The sequence below is a fragment of the Zootoca vivipara genome, chromosome 4 (assembly GCF_965207765.1).
Source record: "Zootoca vivipara chromosome 4, rZooViv2.hap1.1, whole genome shotgun sequence".
In the NCBI taxonomy this organism is placed as follows: domain Eukaryota; kingdom Metazoa; phylum Chordata; class Lepidosauria; order Squamata; family Lacertidae; genus Zootoca; species Zootoca vivipara.
Window position 1 is genome coordinate 40,334,396 of NC_142587.1, and position 21,292 is coordinate 40,355,687.

The 21,292-nt window shown below is 39.6% G+C and overlaps 1 protein-coding gene across 8 annotated transcripts in view; it reads left to right on the plus strand.

Annotated features, from left to right (window-relative positions):
• Positions 1-21,292, plus strand: part of CNKSR2 (connector enhancer of kinase suppressor of Ras 2) — a 146,723-nt gene that overhangs the window by 28,199 nt on the left and 97,232 nt on the right. For all 8 annotated transcript variants that reach the window (XM_088668696.1, XM_088668692.1, XM_035115478.3 and 5 more), the window contains exons 3-4: positions 5,620-5,822; positions 10,215-10,302. In XM_088668696.1, coding sequence (XP_088524822.1) covers positions 5,620-5,822; positions 10,215-10,302 — 291 coding nt within the window. The remainder of the gene's footprint in view (positions 1-5,619; positions 5,823-10,214; positions 10,303-21,292) is intronic.

The window sequence follows — 21,292 nt, forward strand, 5'->3', positions numbered from 1 at the left end:
CTGCCAAGATTAGTGTGTCTACCCTGAACCCATTGTCACTGGCATACACTGAATGCACTGCTAGCAGATATGCATTCAAACATGTCACACATACAGCACATGCTCCAGGGGCAAAGGCTGTAGCTCTGTGGTAGAGCATCTATCTTTCATGCAGAAAGTCCCTGGCATCTCCAGGTTGGGCTACCTACCTACGCCCCGTCATGCCTCAAACCCTGGAGAGCTGCCGCTAGTCAACATAGAAAAGACTGAGCTAGATAGAACAGTGGTCTAATTCATGTTCTTGAAATGTTCTCTCCCATCCCTTTCTCTCTCTCACACACAAAAAACCCCATAGCATACATTCTCTTTGTCTGTCTTTGTCTCTCACATTCACACACAAAAAGCTCATGCCCACTTCAGCATTGATCTTGATTTGGCTCATTCTCCAACAAGTCCAGCAATCCTATGGGGAGGAGAGTCTACTTCAGGCATCCCCAAACTCGGCCCTCCAGATGTTTTGGGACTACAACTCCCATCATCCCTAGCCAACAGAACCAGTGGTCAGGGATGATGGGAATTGTAGTCCCAAAACATCTGGAGGGCCGAGTTTGGGGATGCCTGGTCTATTTCATTGGCAATAGCACTCCAGTTGTGGAACCGTCTATTGCCATTCAGCTGCTGCCTACTTAGACTGCCTGGGTTCTGAATTGGTTGTGCATGTGCATATTGTGCACAGGGAAACATGGCCATGTTCTTTATAATATTTAACAGATGGATTGGTGATTGCAATTTTAATTATATTTCACGTTTTGCTCTCTCTTTTTTGCTTTTTGTATTTTAAACCATTGTGAGCTGCCTCAAGATCACTGGGGTGTTGTTTGGGTTTTTTGTGGTGGTTGTTGCAGTTTGTTCTTTTAATCTTTATTTTAGATCATGTGGTGCTTTATTTTGAAATTGTTTTGTTTGGTTACGGGTTTTTAATGTTTTATTTATTGCTTATGACAGTTTTCGTTATGTTGTAGTTAGTTCTTTTCATGTTGTAAGCTGCCTTGAGCGTGGTGTGAACTGTGGAAAGGTGACATACAAAGAAAATTATACAAGTATTTATGCATGTGTGTAATAGGATTAAAGGTGGTATATAAACAGTTTAAACTGTTTTTACTCAGAGAGAATTTTAATTGACTGTGGTAATTAATGGGCCTGGCAACCATTGGATAGTTATGATTTCTCTCCCAATTAATGGACCTGGCTCCCGGTAGCTACATTTCCAAGCACAATTCAAAGTGTTGGTGCTGACCTTTAAAGTCCTAAATGGCCTCGGCCCAGTATTCCTGAAGCAGCGTCTCCACCCCCATCATTCTGCCTGGATACTGAAGTCCAGCTCTGAGGGCCTTCTGGTGGTTCCCTCACTGCTATATGTGAGGTTACAGGGAACCAGGCAGAGGGCCTTCTTGGTAGTGGCGCCCGCCTTGTGGAATGCCCTCCCATCAGTTGTCAAGGAAATAAACAACTATCTGACTTTTAGAAGACATCTGAATGCAGCCCTGTTTAGGGAAGTTTTTAATATTTGATGTTTTATTCTGTTTTTAATCTCTTGGGAGCTGCGCAGAGTGGCTGGGGAAACCAAGCCGGATAGGTGGGGTATAAATAATAATAATAATAATAATAATAATAATAATAATAATAAATTATTCTTTATTTTTTTATAAATTGAATTTGCTATTTTAAAGGCATAGTTGCCTTGGTAAAGAGATCTAGCATAATACATTATGTGGCATAAAGTGAAATGATAAGATGGAGACACTTTATTGTTATGGATTATTTAAAGACTTCTTACTTTTTCTCACATAATCTGATAATAATGTTTATTAGTTTTCGATTACAATCCAATAATAGACTCATTATAGCAATACCAATTCATAATACAGTGGTACCTCGGTTTATGAACACAATTGGTTCCGGAAGTCTGTTCATAAACTGAAGCGTTCATAAACCGAAGCGAACTTTCCCATTGAAAGTAATGGAAAGTGGATTAATCTGTTCCAGACGGGTCCGTGGAGTACTCAATCTGAAGCGTACTTAACCCGAAGCATGGGTGTAATTGGTTCCGGAAGTCTGTTCATAAACTGAAGGGTTCATAAACTGAAGCGAACTTTCCCATTTAAAGTAATGGAAAGTGAATTAATCCGTTCCAGATGGGTCCGCGGCGAGGTTCCACTGTACAATTATTAATACCAGTCGTTCAAGTACTGAATTATATAATTTAGATAAGGTGGCCGCCTATGTGCTAGAATTGATGGGTTGATTATTTGCTTCATTTCTGCACTCCAGAATCTTATTAATTTCCATTACATTCCGGTCATAATAACAATCCCTTATACAACAACTGCAATATTAATAACTTCTATTTGTGTTGACACATTAAATGATTTATTTTATTTTTTAAATTCTCACATAATCAGTCATCCAGTTGCCATCTTGCCCAAGGGTAAGTTTCTCAGGTTTTTAATCAAAAACAAGGCTCAGCAACACATATTGCCTGAGCTCTCACTTGTGCTGAAGTCTGGAGAAAGAAAGAGCAGGAGCTTTCCCCACTGTTTTTCTCGTGTCTCCATTTCCCAGCAAAATTTTGCTCGTGCCCGAAACTAATTTATGGGTCCCTGCACTGCTACTGAGGACTGTGAAAGGCTTAAGCAGGAAACCCAACCATTCTGTCAAGTTGGTACGCCAGATGTGCCTGAAGATAGCCATCCCCACCCCTGCCAAAACTTGCTAGATGTGAGGTGTTATAATTCTTTTGAGCTGCCTGGATTTGTGAAAATTGATTAGTATTGGCTAAAGAAGCACTAGAAAGGCACCTATTTTTATACTTATGCCTGAGCGGAGATTTTGGAATGTTTCTATTGGAATTGAGAGCTAAAGCATAACATCTCGTCATTAACTGTCAACTGTCACATCAACTGTCATACATCTACCAACATTCTATTTCTCCTAAAGTTACTGTAACTAATATCACAGGGTAGTGGGGGCAGAAGTGACACAAGGTTTGTTTCGGGAATTAATAAGACAATAAATGGTTCCTAGCCATGATGGGTTTGTTTTACCTCTACTATTTATCTCCACTGTGCCTCTGAATACCAGCTGCTAAGAGTCCTACAGATGGGAAAGGTGTTGTTTTGCTCAAAGCCTGCTTGTGGGTTTCCTCAGAAGCATATGTTTGGTCTCTGTAAGAAGCGGACATTGGACTAGATGGGCCCACTGATTTTTTGTTCATAATAGCTATAGTCTAGACTCCCTTTTGCCAGGTTAATCGGAATAAATTGTGAGCACATAGAATGAAAACATACTCCCAGAGGGACACAGTTCTTTTCTTCTGCCATTTTTTGGCATCCTTAACTTTCATTTTCTTGGACAGAGATCTTATAGTCGAATAGCAAGTTTTGTGGATAAGAATTGCTCTCATATATTATAGTCAATGCCTGTTGTCTTTGTCTTTGTCCATGGAGTTTTCTTGGCAGGGATCCTGGAGTGGCTTGCCAGTTCCTTCTCCAGGTGGATCACGTTTAGTCAAAACTCTCCACTATGACCTGTCCATCTTGGGTGGCCCTGCATGGCATAGCTCATAGCTTCTCTGAGTTATTCAAGCCCCTTCCCCATGACAAGGCAAAGTGAGGAGGAATTAAAGAACCTTTTAATGAGGGTGAAAGAGGACAGCGCAAAATATGGTCTGAAGCTCAACATAAAAAAAACCAAGATCATGGCCATTGGTCCCATCACCTCCTGGCAAATAGAAGGGGAAGAAATGGAGCCAGTGAGAGATTTTACTTTCTTGGGCTCCTTGATCACTGCAGATGATGACAGCAGTCATGAAATTAAAAGATGCCTGCTTCTTGGGAGAAAAGCAATGACAAACATAGACAGCATCTTAAAAAGCAGAGACATCACCTTGCCAACAAAGGTCCGTATAGTTAAAGCTATGGTTTTCCCAGTAGTGATGTATGGAAGTGAGAGCTGGACCATAAAGAAGGCTGATCGCTGAAGAATTGATGCTTTTGAATTATGGTGCTGGAGGAGACTCTTGAGAGTCCCATGGACTGCAAGAAGATCAAACCTATCCATTCTGAAGGAAATAAGCCCTGAGTGCTCACTGGAAGGACAGATCGTGAAGCTGAGGCTCCAATACTTTGGCCACCTCATGAGAAGAGAAGAGTCCCTGGGAAAGACCCTGATGTTGGGAAAGATCGAAGGCACTAGGAGAAGGGGACGACAGAGGACGAGATGGTTGGACAGTGTTCTTGAAGCTACGAACATGAGTTTGACCAAACTGCGGGAGGCAGTGGAAGACAGGAGTGCCTGGCATGCTATGGTCCATGGGGTCATGAAGAGTCTGACACGACTAAACAACAACAACAATTATAGTCAATAAATTTGTACTTACAAAAATATGTTCCTGTTATATTGTATGTTTAATTAATTTGGCAATCCCATTTTCCCTTCCTTAGTTTAAAAATGAGCTGTGTACATGCTGGGGGTGGGGTGGGGATCCTTGTGCAAAAGAGGTAATGGTTCAGAGCCCAGTTGAGCACCTGTGTTCCAACTCAGCATTTTGTTGCAAGCATTAACTTTCTTTCTTAAAATGCCACCTTTATTGTAACTTGTCAAACAAATATTTAAAGTAAATCAAATAAGACAGAACCACAATTTAAAACTCCACAAAGCATAACACACATGAGGTGGGATTTAACTCAGAGTATGCCTGTTGAAATCAATGGATCTAACTTAGTCATTTTCATAAATTTCAATGGATCAGCTGTGAGTGAAACTTAATTGAATGCCACCCATGAAAATTATTGTTTGTAAGGCACTGAGGAGTGTCTACTTTTGATTGTGCTCCATTTAGTTAAACCAACTATTAAAATAAATGTGCTAGCTCACATGTGCACAGTGCAAGCCACAGCTACATCTGGATTATTAAGTAACAATAGCAAAAAAGTTTTTTTAAAAAAGTTTAAAAGCTTTTTAAAGTTTTTTAAAATGTAACTAAGTATATTTTAAGGATAAGCTTCACAGCATATTGGAAGCTTTTCCTAGAAATATCCACACATTGATAAAAGCTACTCAAAGGAAGGCAAGTGTTAATCATCTGCAGCCCACATGGTTATACAACATGAATATGTTGGTTATGAATGAGTATGGTCATACCTGTTGCTGTAAATATGTGGCTTTTGACTTCAAGCTTGGAGGACATACAAAATGTTAGCCCCTGGCAAGAAGAGGGCCACCTCTTCTGCAGTTAGTAGATACAGTTTCGTCTACATGAGATTCAAGATTCAGTTTCCTGTATTGACAGAGTACTTCAGTTTGTATGTCACACAGATGAAAGTGGGTCTATAGAGAGGTTAAATTGATTAAAGGCTTAAAATTGCTTTACAGGATATCAGAAAAGTATACTTGTTTCTTTCCCTAGATAAAGATTATATAGTCTGCCCGAGTTTGTCAATATTTTTTGGAAACAAAGCATGCAAGAACTTTTTAAAGCAATTTGCCATGTATGCTTAGATTTTAACCGTCCTTGGGCTTTTTGTGTGCTTTCTATAAAGACGAAGAACTAACTGTTTTCCCAATTTCTTTTAAATGCAGAACTATGGACTGGAAACTGAAAACCTAAAGACACTTTCTCACAAGCTAAATGCATCTGCCAAAAACCTTCAGAACTTTATCGCGGGAAGAAGGAGAAGTGGTCACTATGATGGCAGAACCAGCAGAAAATTACCAAATGATTTCCTTACCTCAGTGGTGGATCTGATTGGAGCAGCAAAAAGTCTCCTGGCTTGGCTAGACAGGTAAATCATTTCAGGACTTTCATGGATGACCATTTTAGTCATGCAGATTCACCTACATGTTCATATGCTGTTAGAACTCTATATTATAAAGTTATATCTGCAAGTAAGTTACCTGTTTTAAAAAAATAGGAACTATTACACTATTCGGTCTGGATCTGCAAGTGTGGTAGAAACTGTCTGAACACAAGTTTTCTCTCCTGAAGACAAATCCTCAGAATGCAAAGAAAGTATGTTGAAACAACTTCTGCCATATTTGGAATATATGTCTTCACCCATCAGGAAGGAGCAAAATAATGACAGGTCTTGGTACTTTGTTTCTTATTATTTGTTTCATTGAAACATTTGTATTTTTATTTCACTGAAATGTGTATCTTATTTTTAAGTTTGAAAATCCGCATTCCCCCAAATCAAATAAAATATTAAAACTACCAAGATAGGCCACCCAGAAAACCCCCAAATGCAAAGGAATGATAGCCTTTGGGGCCAACTGCCTAAAATATGAAACTCCAGCACACAAGACTATAGCTACCTGCTGCATTCCAAGGCATAGATGTTCAGTGCAGGTAGGGCTCATATGAAGGGCTAACTAGGTATGAAGGCAAATTTGTTACATGCAATTCCATTTTATTTTCATTAGGACCAGAATGCATGGTGAGAGGGGTTAACCCTTTCTTCACTTGCCATGATCCTGATGAAAATTGGCTCCACAATCTACTATTAGCTAAGAAAGAAAACCTTCATTGGTACCCCTGTTTGTGTTCTGTGGAGTGAAATTCTGAACCACACATCCATGGTAGCTATTAAATGTAAAAATGGGGAAAGAAACAAATATTCAAAGGTGGGTCTTCATATTTATTTGGCTCAGAGTATTAAAGATGTAAATGTCAATATTGCCAGTTTGAATTATCCCCTGAAACCAATTGAGAGCTAAGATAGTGGTATGATTGGGGTAATATGCTCCAAGCACCCAACTCCAGTTAATATCCTATTTACAGCATGTTACAGAAATCCCATATGGATGTAACCCAGGCATGGATTACTCTGCCTGCTCATTCTTCTTTCATTTAAATTTGACCTCAGTATTTAGTGGGGAAGTCTTCAAGGAAAGAGTAGATGAATTTGGAAGTGAATCACATTCCTGTTAATTGTATGTGCTTCTGCTTACCATTAGGCCTATTATTAGAAAGACCTGCATCTCTGTTTCTTTCTTTATCTCTCCAGAGATGAACTTCCAAATGAAGTCTCAGTCTTCTCTATTGCTTTTCTTGAAGACTCAGTAACTTTATACAGCATATTAGTGGTGCCAGTGTGGTAGTGGTTAAGAGCGGTAATTACATGTTACCCACAACTACATGTTCTTCCTAGGGAAAAAACAGCTTTGGGGAATGCACGGAGGAATTCATGGAGGAGAAAGGTTGAGAGCCAGTGTGGTGTAGTGGTTAAGAGCGGTAGACTCGTAATCTGGGGAACCGGGTTCGCGTCTCCGCTCCTCCACATGCAGCTGCTGGGTGACCTTGGGCTAGTCACACTTCTTTGAAGTCTCTCAGCCCCACCCACCTCACAGGGTGTCTGTTGTGGGGGAGGAGGGGAAAGGAGATTGTTAGCCGCTTTGAGACTCCTTCGGGTAGTGATAAAGCGGGATATCAAATCCAAACTCTTCTTCTTCTTCTTCATTTTGGTTAGTGGTTACCTGCCTCTATCCCGTAGCTTAAAACATTTTGCCACTGTAGGGACACACATGTAACAGAGCATTGCCCAAGCTTGCTGTCCCGTTGTTAAAGGATCTATACAGCTATATTTTACTCTTCGATACCCTGCAGTTTTTCAGAAGATAATAGAATATTTGATCTACAATATGTTATCAGGAGCCCAATAGTTTAGCAGCTGCAGTGTTTGGAATAATAGACTGCACGGCATGGTACCTTACTAATCATGTATGTGAATCTTAAAATCCAATGCAAGAAACTCACACTAACAACATTTTAACAAGATACCAAAGAGCAAAAATGAAAGTGATTTACCATGGATAGTAAAGTTCTCCATCTTGTGTACCTACTATTGTGGAAGAAAGTTGTTTTAGAAGCTGTGGTTGCTAACTGTTCTTATATATCCTGTTCTATCCTCCTTCTCATACCATGTAATACTGTTTTCTTTTTGCATAATTGGCTTCAATGGTCTCGTTCCTGTGTTCATGCTTCCCCAATCTTAAAGCCTCCAAAGCTAATGTGCTGTAGAATATGTTAAGAATGAGATGAATATTTATAAGGTTCTTTTTTTTACTTGCTTTCTTTAGGACCACTTCACTCTTTCCTGGTCCACCTGTTGAAACAGCCATTTCACTGCAGTATTTAAATCTGCTCCATTTGGCAGCAGCATTACACCTCACCCTTCCTTCAACTCACTGGTTTCCTCTGAGATTTCTGTTGTTTTTCCCCATCCTTCCATGCTTTTAGTGTTGAATACAAGTGAGGGGAGATGGCAGGAGAATATTTTTTTTACAAATGCTTCATATTTCCATCTGAAACAAATTTAAAGGGTGAGAAGTATAGGACCAGGAACTTATCAAAGAAATGTCCTTTAAAAAATATCATCGAGATGGAAAGTCTTGAGCAAGCTTAATATACAATTCTTTATAATTTGGCAGTCATGCATGAAAGAGTTTAAAAGAATCTGGCTTAGAATTTCACTCAACATGATTCTTTTTGTAGCTATACTCTGCTGTCTCATTTTATAGAAAAGTACTAATGAGAGCCCCAGAACCAAACACTGTTACCTGATTGTCTGAGATAAATCTTTCCTCCCGTTTCCCCTTATTTCTAATAGAGCATGCTAAAAAGCTCAAAAGACTGTGGTAGTTCATAATATAGATAATGTTGAAGATTAAAGTGCTTTGAATGGAAGTTACAAGTCAGAATGGGGTAGAGTTGCCGTTAGTGGTGTAGAAAAGTCCAGAAGGAGACATAACTTACGATGGTTGGAAAATGTGCTATGTTTCTGGTATGTGTTGTGGTTAATATTGTGCCCATGCTAAAATGTTCATGTTTATTTTCTCTCTCCTCTGTTTTTAAAAGAGGTTTTGCAGAAGTAGAAAAAGGCTTTTGAACACCCCCCCAGAACAAGCCAATGAATGTGTTGAGTGACCTTGAAATGCTATATGACAGTTGGGGAGTAGGGGAAGAAATGTAGGATAATGGAATGGGGCATAACAGAGGTGGGCATAGCTAACTGATTGCAATAGTGAAGAGGAACCTTGGGCACTGCATTAGTATGCAGCAGGTTCCAGTTATAGGTATAGAATGCACTTGGGCTGGGAAATCTAAAGGAAAATCTCTACTCAGTCACAAAGTTTGCTGGGTGGCCTTGAGAAGTCAATGTCTGTAAACTTAATCAAAAGGGGTACTACAGAGGGGGAGGGAAAGGGTTATCACACGTACACACCTGATTTTTATATGGGTAGTAAAAGTAAAAAATAACAAATGAGTCCCTCAGATTCAAGGATCATAAGCTGAAAAATTCACACTTACCGGTAGTAGAAGTTGTGTACCAGTAATTAAAATTTCCAATGTCCCTTTATATGAAGGGGGAAAAAACCAAAACATTTCTTTCATTTAAGGTCAATCATAGTGCTGTATTTCATAGTGCAGCCTAAATCAGTTCAATAAATGGGGCAACATTCCTGCCTTGGGATGTAAATAATGTTGTATTAGAGTAGCAAAGAATGGCATGAGAGGAATTTTCATCTACACAAATAATTATATACAACATTTATATAAATTTATGTTGTCTTTTGTTCTCTTTGGGGACCAATGTGTTTCTTCTTTTCTGGTTATTAACCAGTTTTGCCTAGTGGTTGGAGGGTATGGTTAATCTTCTCCCTTCAAATTTAGTTCCAGCTTCAGGTGGTAGAAGATATTTTTTCTCTTTCAATGTTCTCCAAAATACACAAATATTGTAGATAGCTATTTTTATCCATTTGGAAAACTTCAAAAGCCATAGGATGATAATACCCTTATTAAGTCCTGACAATTCAGAATGTCATATTTATGAATATAAAACACTTCAAAGTAGTAAGTTTCAGCAGTGGCCACATGTAATGATCTTGTACTGTACCTGCTTGCAAAGCAGTGTATTACAGGACTAGGGAAACTCAGCCCGCCAGTCGTTTTGGGACTAAAACTCCCATCATCCCTGGCTAACAGGACCAGTGGTCAGGGATGATGGGAATTGTAGTCTCAAAACATCTGGAGGGCCGAGTTTGCCTGTGCCTGGTGTTTTGTATATAACTGTAGCATATTTGTTTTTCATAAACACTATTGTTGAAGTTGTCTGTGTATACTTGGTACTTAAAGAGAAACCATGATTTCATTTTATTAAACTTTTTCATTTTTTCAGATCACCTTTTGCTGCTGTGACAGATTATTCTGTAACAAGGAACAATGTCATACAGCTCTGTCTTGAATTAACAACTATTGTACAGCAGGTACGAGGTCACCTTCATATCTTGTTTAATTTTATTTTAAAAGAAGCATTTTGTGTAAAGATTGTAAACAGAGGTTTCCTCTATAGTCAAACCATTTTTATTTGCTTAATGACTAAGATATCTACATTGCCAGTTCCTGCCTGGTAATTTTATAATACTTCATTTTATGTTCATTTCCTTGTAGGGAGAGGAGAGGAAGAATGTGTCAGAAAATTTTGTATTCTTTGGAATTCTTAATGTTAAGTAATTCATTTCCAGTATCTTAGAGATGTTTCATTCACCACCTTGTGAGAAGGCAGGATATACATTTATTAAATAAAAATCTAATCTCCCCTCCCCAATGAAGAGGAAAGTATTCTGTTTTTATGGCTGTTTACCTATAACACTATAACAAGACAATTTATTAATTTGCACATTTGACTTTTCTGGAGTGGAAGGAATCAATATACACTGTTGATTTATTTATTAAAGAATATAAAGAAGGAACAGTACCACCAGACAGTTTAACACTAACATATGAACATATTAGTTTAGAAGTGAGTGGAACCAAAGTGGAGAAAAATCAGCCATCAGGATCATAGCTGTCTCCCATCTGTATTTTATTATAGCCTACTTTAGTCGGTGTCTCATTTTTCCTCATGCCCCTTTGGCATGTTTGAAAGATTGCTTCTGCACATGTAAAGTTGGCCCCTACTTATTTGAGATACAGTAAGTTACCTACAAGTAATGTTGATTTAATTGAACATGCATTCATTATAATACAAACAGCCTACATTTTATTGTGTTTCTGTGGCTGGACAGAGGGTGAGATTCAGTTAGTGCAAGCAGTGCTTTCTTATGCAGCTAGTGTTCCTGTTCATCCCCCTGCTGCAGCCCCCTGCACACTCCTGCACACAATCTGCTCTGGAAGGTTGGGGGACATTCTAGAGCAGATTTTTGTGGCATGCCAGGGGTGGGAGAAGGAAACTGGAAGTCCCATTGTGTAGACAGATTTCCATTGCATAGGATAATACCAATAATTGTCTTGTAAATTTTGTGTATTTTTCATTATACAATTTAAATTAAATACCCATGTTTTATTGTTTACATTTAGAAGTGTTGTGATGCTAATTGGGGACTATCATACTTCATCAAAATTTGTAGTTAATATTGAAGGTATCACATACCTGTTTTTAGTTCACAGCATTTGAGATTTATGACAGAATTTATCTGAAGGACTACTTTTGGAAGACCACTTTGACTGCATGGAGATTATATAAAATCAAATAATGGCAGGGATTATGCAATTGTTCTTACATTCATTCTTATGTTTGAAGGCATTTATAAAATGTATTGGGTTTGCGGCATGGGTTTCTTGGTTTAATTATTACTTGTTCACTGTGCTTGAGAAATATGGTGGTTTGGGGCTTTTGGGACATATTTACTTTATTAGTTGCATTTTGACAAATTGTATTCAGGTTTTAGAGCTGCCGTACGTATTTCAATTATAATCTTTTATAAATAAGTTCAATAAATCATGGTTAGTTAAATACATTTTATAAGTCTTTCCCTACAATTCATATATATAGAAGCCATTTTGGTGAGTTAGCAGTAATAATAATAATAATAATAATAATAATAATAATAATAATAATAATAATAATAATATCCACACATGAAAGTGGATCATGTGTTCTTGAACTATGCTCTTTTCTATGTAAAAGTATCAGTGAAACATTGAACATTCCATTCAAGCAGTTACTTAATATTGGTACTTAGGAAAGCATGGATTGTCTCTTCTTGATGTGTTCACCTGATAAAATAGTGCTGCAGCTTCCTAACATACCTTAAGAGGTATGCAGGGTAAGGTAACATACCTTAAGAAGGTTGCAGGGAGGGGGAGAAAGATATTTCTAGATTAGGGTCTGTTGTTTTTTCTTCGCATCCAAATGCTTCCAAGGCTTCCTTTTGGAATCTACAGTACAGTCGTACCTCGGGTTACGAACACCTCGGGTTACGAACAACTCTGGTTACGAACTGCGCAAACCCGGAAGTATTTTTGCCGCACGGGCGTGCGCAGAAGCAGCGTGCGGGGTATGCGCAAAGCGCGAAAATAGTGCTTTGCGCATGCGCAAAATGGCGGTTCGGGTTACGAACTTTTCGGGTTACGAACTGCGACCCGGAACGGATCGTGTTCGTAACCCGAGGTACCACTGTAATCACAAAGCCCTCTTGCAGATAGGTTTTGAAAGCCTCATCTACTTTTTGTTGATTAGGGGTTTCAGAACAGCAGAATGGTGAAATGTTATTTTTATTCATCTTGTTCCCACAAGCCCCTTGCTTATACTGCTTCAGGTGGAGGAAAGGGGCTTTGTGTTTTATGTTTCTATATATATTTTTGAAAAGCAGCATGTACAAAAATCTGATTGGTTTCCACATTGCTATAAGCATTGTGCATAGAACTGGTTGTCCTAAGTCTATCTCCCTGGCAACAAGAGCCTTTTCACAAGTTATATAATAAATTATGTGTACAGTCAAGGTCTTTTCATAACTTAAAAGTTTAATTTTTAAAAATTCCATTTGTAGAAAAGAGATAGGCTTCCAGTGGCTTTTCCTGTGGTTTAAAGATCACATTTATTTGTCTTAGTGCTTATTAGTGCCTTCTCATACTTCAACAGGGAAAGAATATTGCCCTGGGAGACAGCTGTGTGGGCATTTTCACCTACTTGCTAGACATTTCAGCTGACATTTATGTAGATAATACAATAGGCTTCCATCTTTAAGTTTAGTGTAGGTGTGAGTGCCTTCAGTTATTTCCCGCATATTCACCTCATTTCATTAGGAGAAAGATATATGAAAATTACTGTAATGCATTTCACACGGGACAAGCAAGAAACAATGAGTGAGGAAGTAAGTAGGTAGATCCTGGAATAACTAGATAGGTAGGATAATAATAATTTATATTTTTATGCTGCCAGCCGTTCTGGATAACTTCTAACAAATTAAAACATCAAACACAGGAAAACATAAAACATTAAAACCTTCCCTATACAGGGTTGCCTTCAGATGTACTGAAAGTCATATAGTTGTTTATTTCCTTGACATATTACAGGTGGGGATTCCACAGGGTGGGCGTGACTACCGAGAAAGCCCTCTGCCTGTATTCCTGTAACCTCAATTCTCTCAATGAGGAAGCTACCAGAAGGCACTCAAAGCTGGATCTCAGTGTCCAGGTTGAACGATGGGAGTAGAGATGCTCCTTCAGGTATACAGGGCCAAAGCCAATGGGATCCAATGCAGATCTTTTAGGATCAATGTTATATGGTCCTGGCAGCCAATATCAATCACCAGCCTGGTGCAGCCACATTCTGGATTAGTTGTAGTTTCCATAGCTGCCAAGTTATCCCTTATTTTAAGGGATTTTCCCTTATGCTGAATAGGCTTCCTCGCGAGAAAAGGGAAAACCTGGCAGCTATGGTAGTTTCCAAGTCACCTTCAAGGAAAGCCCCACATAGAGCGCATTGCTGTAGTCCAAGTGGAAGATAACCAGAGCATATACCACAGTGGCAAGACAGGATGCAGGCAGGTAGGGTCTCACCTGATGTACCAGATGAAGCTGGATAGATTTAATTGTTTGGAAGGTTTGGATAGCTAAATGGATGTGATGTAGATATATATTTGCAAGACTCAGAAGGAGATTCACCCATATGATAAAATATGAACAGTTGAGTATACATGTACTGTGATTTTGCTTTGAGCCATTATTTAATGGAAATTGACTTCCTGGTGCAGATCTTTGCATGCTCTCCCCAAAACCCTACAGCAGGGGTCCCAAACTGGTGATCTGTGGTATGTCTTTAAAAGTACAATTTAAAAAATCATATAACATGTAGCACAGCTCATGGCAGTTGCTACAACAGAGAGAATAATCATTAGCCCCATGAATATAGTTTTATTATTCCAGCGCCTTCTCAGTGACTCAAGCTTTGTGGAACTGAAGACATGTGCCACTTTTGCCTTAGTGGATGATAGATTATGCTCTAGCTGGATATTTTGAGGAAACAGTAGTAACTTGCTGTTTGCAAACATAATCTATATTTGTCCTGTATTGGTGAAAAGGGATCTAGTGGACTGAGCATGGGTGCTTTAGATGTGTGTACAGTTGTGCATGGCTGTTACTGTTGTAAGTTGAGCATGCTGTCATAAATTTAGAAAAACAATACAGCATTTTTACCTGGTGGCTGCATGAAATGTTGGATATGCCAATGTTTTCTTATTTTTTCCATTTTCCTTTACAGTAAGGATTATTTTAATTATAAACCTTAAAAATATGGAGAATTTACATTTTCTAGTTCTATGCATATATAGATTTATGTTGCAAGACAGATCTTAACGTTTAAGATTGTGAACTTGTTTGTTCACATTTCTAGGGCTTACATATTTTTGTTTCTATTGAATTAAAATAATATGATTAAGTATGCTTATTTATTTTTGGCACTGAGGATTGTATTTAAGTGTGTGTTTATATGTGTACGCGTGCTTGCATTGGTTATTTCATTTATTATTATTATTTTTTATTATTATTAAAACTATACTGTATTGATTTTCAGGTATAACAACTAAGGAGACAACAATAACATTGGTACCAACTCACCCTGCTTCCCAAAGTAGAGACAGTGTTAAAGAATAGGGTTTCTTATTTTCATTGTATGTTCCAACTTAACTGTACAACCATAATATATAGAAAGATTACTTTTAAAAGATAAAAATAAGAACAAGGTTCTATTCTTAAAACAGCCAGAGACAGCAAAACCTATTGAGCTCATTGTTGAAATAGATTCAACTTGGCAGCTATTTGCATTTTTTAAACAAGACTTTAATAAAAATGATTTGTAGAAATGTGAGTCCTTAATCTTCATGCTGTACCATTTCCCACTGATTTTAAAGTAGCATAGATTATCTTTGGGATTCATCATAAAACACAAGCTTTGACATGTGGTGAATATTGCAGAATATGGAGGCCAGGGTAAAACCAGGGAGGGGGAGAGTAACTCATTAAATTATCAGTGAAAGAGGTCAATATTTATTAGAAGAATATCAGTAAAATTCATTGGAAATGGTAGATAGGTCACTGGAAGAAAAAATATATAATTCTTTTTTAAACATCTTACTAAATATATATTTGTTGCAAAGAGAATTAAGAAATGAGGAATATGCTCGGTAAAATATCTGAGGCCTTACAAAATATGTAAAAAATATGCAGTTTCAAATATTAAGATCATTAATAACTAGTTTTCATTGGAGGATGCATTGCTTGGCTACTGCAGTGCATCTACTGTAAATGAGGGGGAAGGAGCACCAGTGTTTGTAATATTATTAATATATTGGAACAGAGTGAAAGAAGCAAAGATGTCCTGAAAAACTCTTGATTTGTTTTCGGGAAAGTTGTTGCTTTACTTAGTGAGTGGTGAGAGATGATCATGGGCTAGATTAAACGTAGTAAATGGAATCTTAACTCAAACAAGACAAAAGCGTTCTTGGGAAATGAACTAGGAATAGGGATTAACCCTGTTTTGGATAGGGTAGTACTCCCCTTGAACACTCAGTTTAGGAATACTCCTACATTCAACTTCGCTTCTAGATGCTCAGTAGAGGCCATGGTCAGGGGTGCTTTTGTCCAGTTTACGCTGGTGCACATAGTGGCACATTGCCTTATTTACACCAAATATTACTGCAGTGTGCTCTGTGTGGGGCTGCTTTTGAAGAGTCTCTGGAAATTTCAGTTGGTCTACAAAGCACCAGGAAAAGTTTTGATGAACACTCACAATTGGGTGCAGATAATACTTACTTTTACAATAGCTGCATGTTCAGATGTGATTTAAGGTGCTGGTTATTACCTTTAATGCTTTAAATATTCTAGGTGCAGGATAACTTGAGGGCTGTCTCCTTCCACATAATCCTGTCCTCTCTGAAAGATTTCACGCAAGGTGCTTTTGCATGGACAGGTGGAGTCCCCCCAACCCCAGGCGACTCCCGAGTGGAATAACGACTCAAGACAACGTGCTACGGGATTAAAATCGGCCACAACTTTATTAAAGTTTCAGGTGTAGGGAGACCTTGGCTTAGGCATTGGGCGTCTATCCCTCCCAGTCCCCGGCCAGGGATCTGGGGAACATCAGAGTTATCCAGTGTGTGGGGATTGGGCTGGCTCTGGAGAACATGTGTTCAAGCAGAGAGCCTGCCCCCTGTTTCACCGCTGTCACAGGGGAGAGCAATGGCATCCAATTGGCGTATAGCCAATGCCTCCCCTCAAAACAATCCCTTTAACGGGGAACCCTGGGATCACTGCCGCAAAGGGGGGGGGCTGGGTCACCGCTTCACACACACACACCCATTTAGGGCAGATCGACTAAAGGATTCTGCCCAATGCCTGAAACCGCCAAAGTTGTGACGTTTTGCTACGGGGAAGGCAAAACCTGCCAATGCAGAAAAATTCATTTACGGCCCTTCAACAGCTACCATGACATAGCAGCGTCCGCGTACCTGTGGAGAAGAGGTTAACCTGCAAAGGAAGGCTTAACTGAGGGAGGGCAGGGTGGGAGAAGCTCTGGAGCAAACTGACGATTCCCAGGTAAGATCCACCCTCTATTGTGTGGGTATGGCGGTCCCTCCCCTTACCTGGCCCAGGTCCCCTGGCAACGCCTCCCCAGTTGGGATTGAGTAACTGCTCGAGGTGGGCGGAGACCTCCAGATATCCAGCCTGGGGAGGGCGAAGCCAGGCTATATGGCCGGGAGCCGCATAGGTGACTTCCGGTCTGTCGCGGCGGAGAGAAGGACGCAGGGACCTCGCGCGCCGATGTCCCTGGCTTCGCGGAGGGGGGGGGAGGTCCGCAGAGCGAGCGGATTCCCCGTAAAAACACCGGGTAGAGAGTCCCGGTGACTCATGCGCCCAGCGGCTGCTCCGTTTTTTTGCGGATCCCCCGCTGCCCGAGAGCTCAATAGAGCGATCGAGAGCCGGTGGGGTGGAACCACGGGAGCCATTTTGGGCTTGATCTTACCTCCGAGAAGTGAAGCTCCGAGTCCCGACCCGGCAAGCGGCAGATTCTTCCGAAATAAATTTGAACTTCCAAAAAAGTAAGTGGAATTGTGATTACGGACTTTAAATTCGTTAATTGGAAAAATAGGAGAGACTTTAAAGAAACGGAAGTCGGTCTCTTCCTAATGGAAAACTGGGAGGCGCTTTAAATAACCTTAAGCTGAACGACAAAGGACTTTTGAGATTGTGGACCCGAGAGAAAGAAGACCTTTTTGAACCCTCTCAACTCCCGAGTCCGGCTCCCCTTGAGGTACAGCATCATTAAGGGGGAGAGTGCTTTGACAGCTGTCAAAAAGCTGTCAAGCTGTCAAAAGACTGGGTGGACTGATTGTACTGTTAAAATCGGAAAAAATTGGATGAAAATGTGCTAGAATTATTTAATTTTGGATTTAAGATTGGAGTTGTGATTGAGTTTAAAAGACAAAGGAAAAGACCAGCCAAAATGGAGTCGACCGTCTGAGAGAGGAATTTTCCAGTACTTCTTTGTTCTCCACCTCCTGTTTGTCTGCGGTCAGGAGAAATATGAAAACAAAGTACTCTCGAGCCTTCCAGGAGGCTGTGCTGAACTATCTGCAAATATGGGAGGATATTTACAAGGAACGGCAGCATCCCAATCTACCAGCAGACGAGGATGAAGTCCAAGCCCAGGACATAGAGGAAAATTTGACTTTAGAGACTGTGGAGATTGAATCTGGATGTCAGGAAGAACAATTGGATCAAAATTTTAAAGAGGACTTGGACTTTAAAAAACATGTTTGGGATGAAGCAAAGCATGGACCTCAAAAGGAAGAAAATCAAGCAGAGCAAGACAATGAGAAGCAAAGGAATTTGAGGATTGATGGATTTGAAGATCCTGGAGGGGGTGAAATGTGGGATGATAAGGAGGAATGGAAAAGACAGGGGCAGGGGGGGACAAGGGTCTGGAGATGGACATGGGAAAGAATGGGTGTGGGGTGAATATTTTAGTTAAAAGACTTTGTTTTTGGTTTTGAGAGACGGTTTTTCGAAATTTTGGCTTGTTTAATGGAAATGCTGATCCAATTGGGGGAAAAGACTTAGGGAGAGGAGATGGAGTTTAAAAATGAATGGAAAAAGTTGTGCTTTCTGGAGGGAATTATAAGAGCAGCTTAGGAAAGAATCTAAGTGAATGTAAATTTTTGTAAGATAAGTTAGATTTAGGCAGAAAGCTGTCTACTCTTCTTTCCTTACTCTGAGATACTCAGTGGCAGGGGGTGCTCGGAGGGGTAAGGAGGGGATATAATGGAACCTTGGAAATGCTGTGCCTCACGGATTTCCCTTGTGGCAGGAGGGGGTCTGTGGGAGGGCAGCATGGAAAAGGAGGAGGGCTGAGTTAATATTATAAGAAAAGGATTTTAATCTGAAATAGAAAACCCGCCATCAATTTTAGATTTTGTTTTAAGGAAAACCAGGAGGAAGACTATCGAGGAAGTCACAAGTATAAGGTTAAGGTAATAAGAATTGGGGAGTTAAAACTCTCCCCTATTATGTCTGTATTATGTTTGTATTGTGTTAAGATATACTTATGAAAGAGTTGGGGGAATCCAATCCTCAGAACTCCTCCACTCCTGTCCTCTCAGTGGCAGGGCGGGGGAAGAGGGGGGAGGAGGGAGGGGGGAGGCTAAACCCAACTTACAATGGACCCCTTTGTTGCTCAAAGCCCACTGGTTTCACTGGTGGCAGAGGTGAACCAGTGGGTGGAGGGAGAACGAAGGGACAGTATTATATTGTATGTTTGTGTAGTTGTTTAGTTTTGTTTGTAAAATCAATAAAAATCATTTAAAAAAAAATATATGGCCGGGAGCCGCATAGGATCCGGGGGGCTGCGCACGACCATGCAAAAGGCACCCCCCCATTTGATGTGAGGAGCGGTCAGTCCAATGATGGAACATTGGAATGTCCAATGGGACATTGGAGATATATGCTCTGTGACTGCCTGGCCCTGAATTCTGGTCCACCTAATTGTTTTTAAGATATGCTGTATTTTTCAAGCATTACTGTCATTTGTAGGTCTCTTGCATTTTTTTTTGCAACAGAGATAAAAAGATTTAATGAATATAAATTTTTAATAAAATATGTCCTGTTCAGTAGTTAGCAGGGCTGTCTTTGGCCTGTACTCTATGCTGTTGGCTCCACTTCATATAATGTGTTGTGGTGTCAGTCTTGGCCCATGGTCTTGAGTTGTTGCTGTATAAATCACAGTTTCCTTAGATACTGAAACTCTCATGATTGTAGCTCAGTTTTGGACTGTTCAAACCTTTCTTCTTCTTCTTTACATAATGCACTTCTTTTCCTCATATATTGATAATGTGAGTTTGTATTTTGCTTTTAGAAAACTTCATCCAGTACTATCCATTCCAAGTGATTTACACAAACAAAATGCTTACTGTTTCTTTGAAACTACAGTATGTAGTTCCCATGGATACTGGCATCACAGTTTCTAAACTGCTGAAACTGAAGGAGCTGTACTTGAATTTAAATAGCTACGTCTTAATTTTGTTCTGTTGCATTATACTGTGTTTAGGTAGAGTTTTTTTGTGGGGAAAGGACCTTAACTAGTGTTAGAAACTGAAATATGAAAGCTAGGAGCTAAATGGCACGTTAAACCTAGATTATGGGCACAACAACGGAATGTCTAGGCACACTTTTTTATAACAAGAATACAGAGATGAAAATGAATTAACTGCAACTAAAATATTACGTTCATTTTTCATGTGGTCTAGTCCTTCCCCTGCCTACTCTCCTAATATTCTTAAGAGGGTCTCTTCTCCAGTCTCTAGAGAGTAGCTTGAAGTGGGGAGGCAGAAAAAGGTCTTCCTTTCCTTCCACTCTGCAGTTTTAATCTGAAATTTTAGGTGCAGTACGGCACCCAGAGCTCAAAAGCTGCTTGCACTAATGAAATTCCCTGTCATAAAATGCACCTAGAACAACTGGTGTTTTTAACACTGACCATAAAAAAGTTTAGAAGAGGTGGGAGTCCATAACAGTAGTGAAGCTCTAGCTGTGTTGAAGGCTGCATGAGCCTAGATATTTAGAATCATGTAAATGAGCAACTTTCATACTTATATTTCATAGTAAGCACTGAAAGTTGCTTTTTTCCATTGTGTATACTAATAGCCAGGACAGAAGACAGGTTGCTGAAAGCACATTTATGACTAGAAGCACTTAATCCTAAAACCTGGTGCACCTGCAAATACTTTACATTTATTTTTAGATATACTATCGACATTGCAAGGATAATAAATTCACTGTTGAAGCCAGCTGTGACATTAGTGAATGTTGTTCACATTCCTTCAAATTATTCTTTTTGAATTTGAGACTTCTGGAAATAGCAGGAAGGTTTTGAACACAGTCAGTGAGCTAAAGAAGAACCTTTCTGTGTCCTAAAGTGCTTTGGGGACCCTCAGATTCTCATTACTTCAAAGTGTATGCTGGTAACAGGTCTTTGCTCATAATTTTAAAAGTAAGAAGTCCCATCCTCCTTATAGCACTTTATGCAACTTGCTCCATGGTTGAATTATGCACACTTATGCTCATGTTATAAAATCTTCCTTGTAAGTCTTGGGCTTTGCCTGAGCTATAATCGACCCAACTTCCCCCCCCCCTTGTGTTCTGGATTTCCATCAGGTTGTATTCTGAGGAACATGGTTATGGTGAATTGGGCACTCAAATATAATTGCAGAAGAAAGGGCATTCTTTTTATTTTCTTAGGGGTTTTGTTTGTGTGTTTATTGGCTGCCTTCTATGTATTTTCCCCAAACTTGTGCTAGAAGAGCGGTGGTGCTTTGATCTATTTTCTCAGAATTAAAATGCATGTGCACAAAGAAAATGTTAAGTTTCCCTTCCACCAGACCAGATTGGCTCATCTGTTCCCTACATTAGCACAAGTGTGACTAC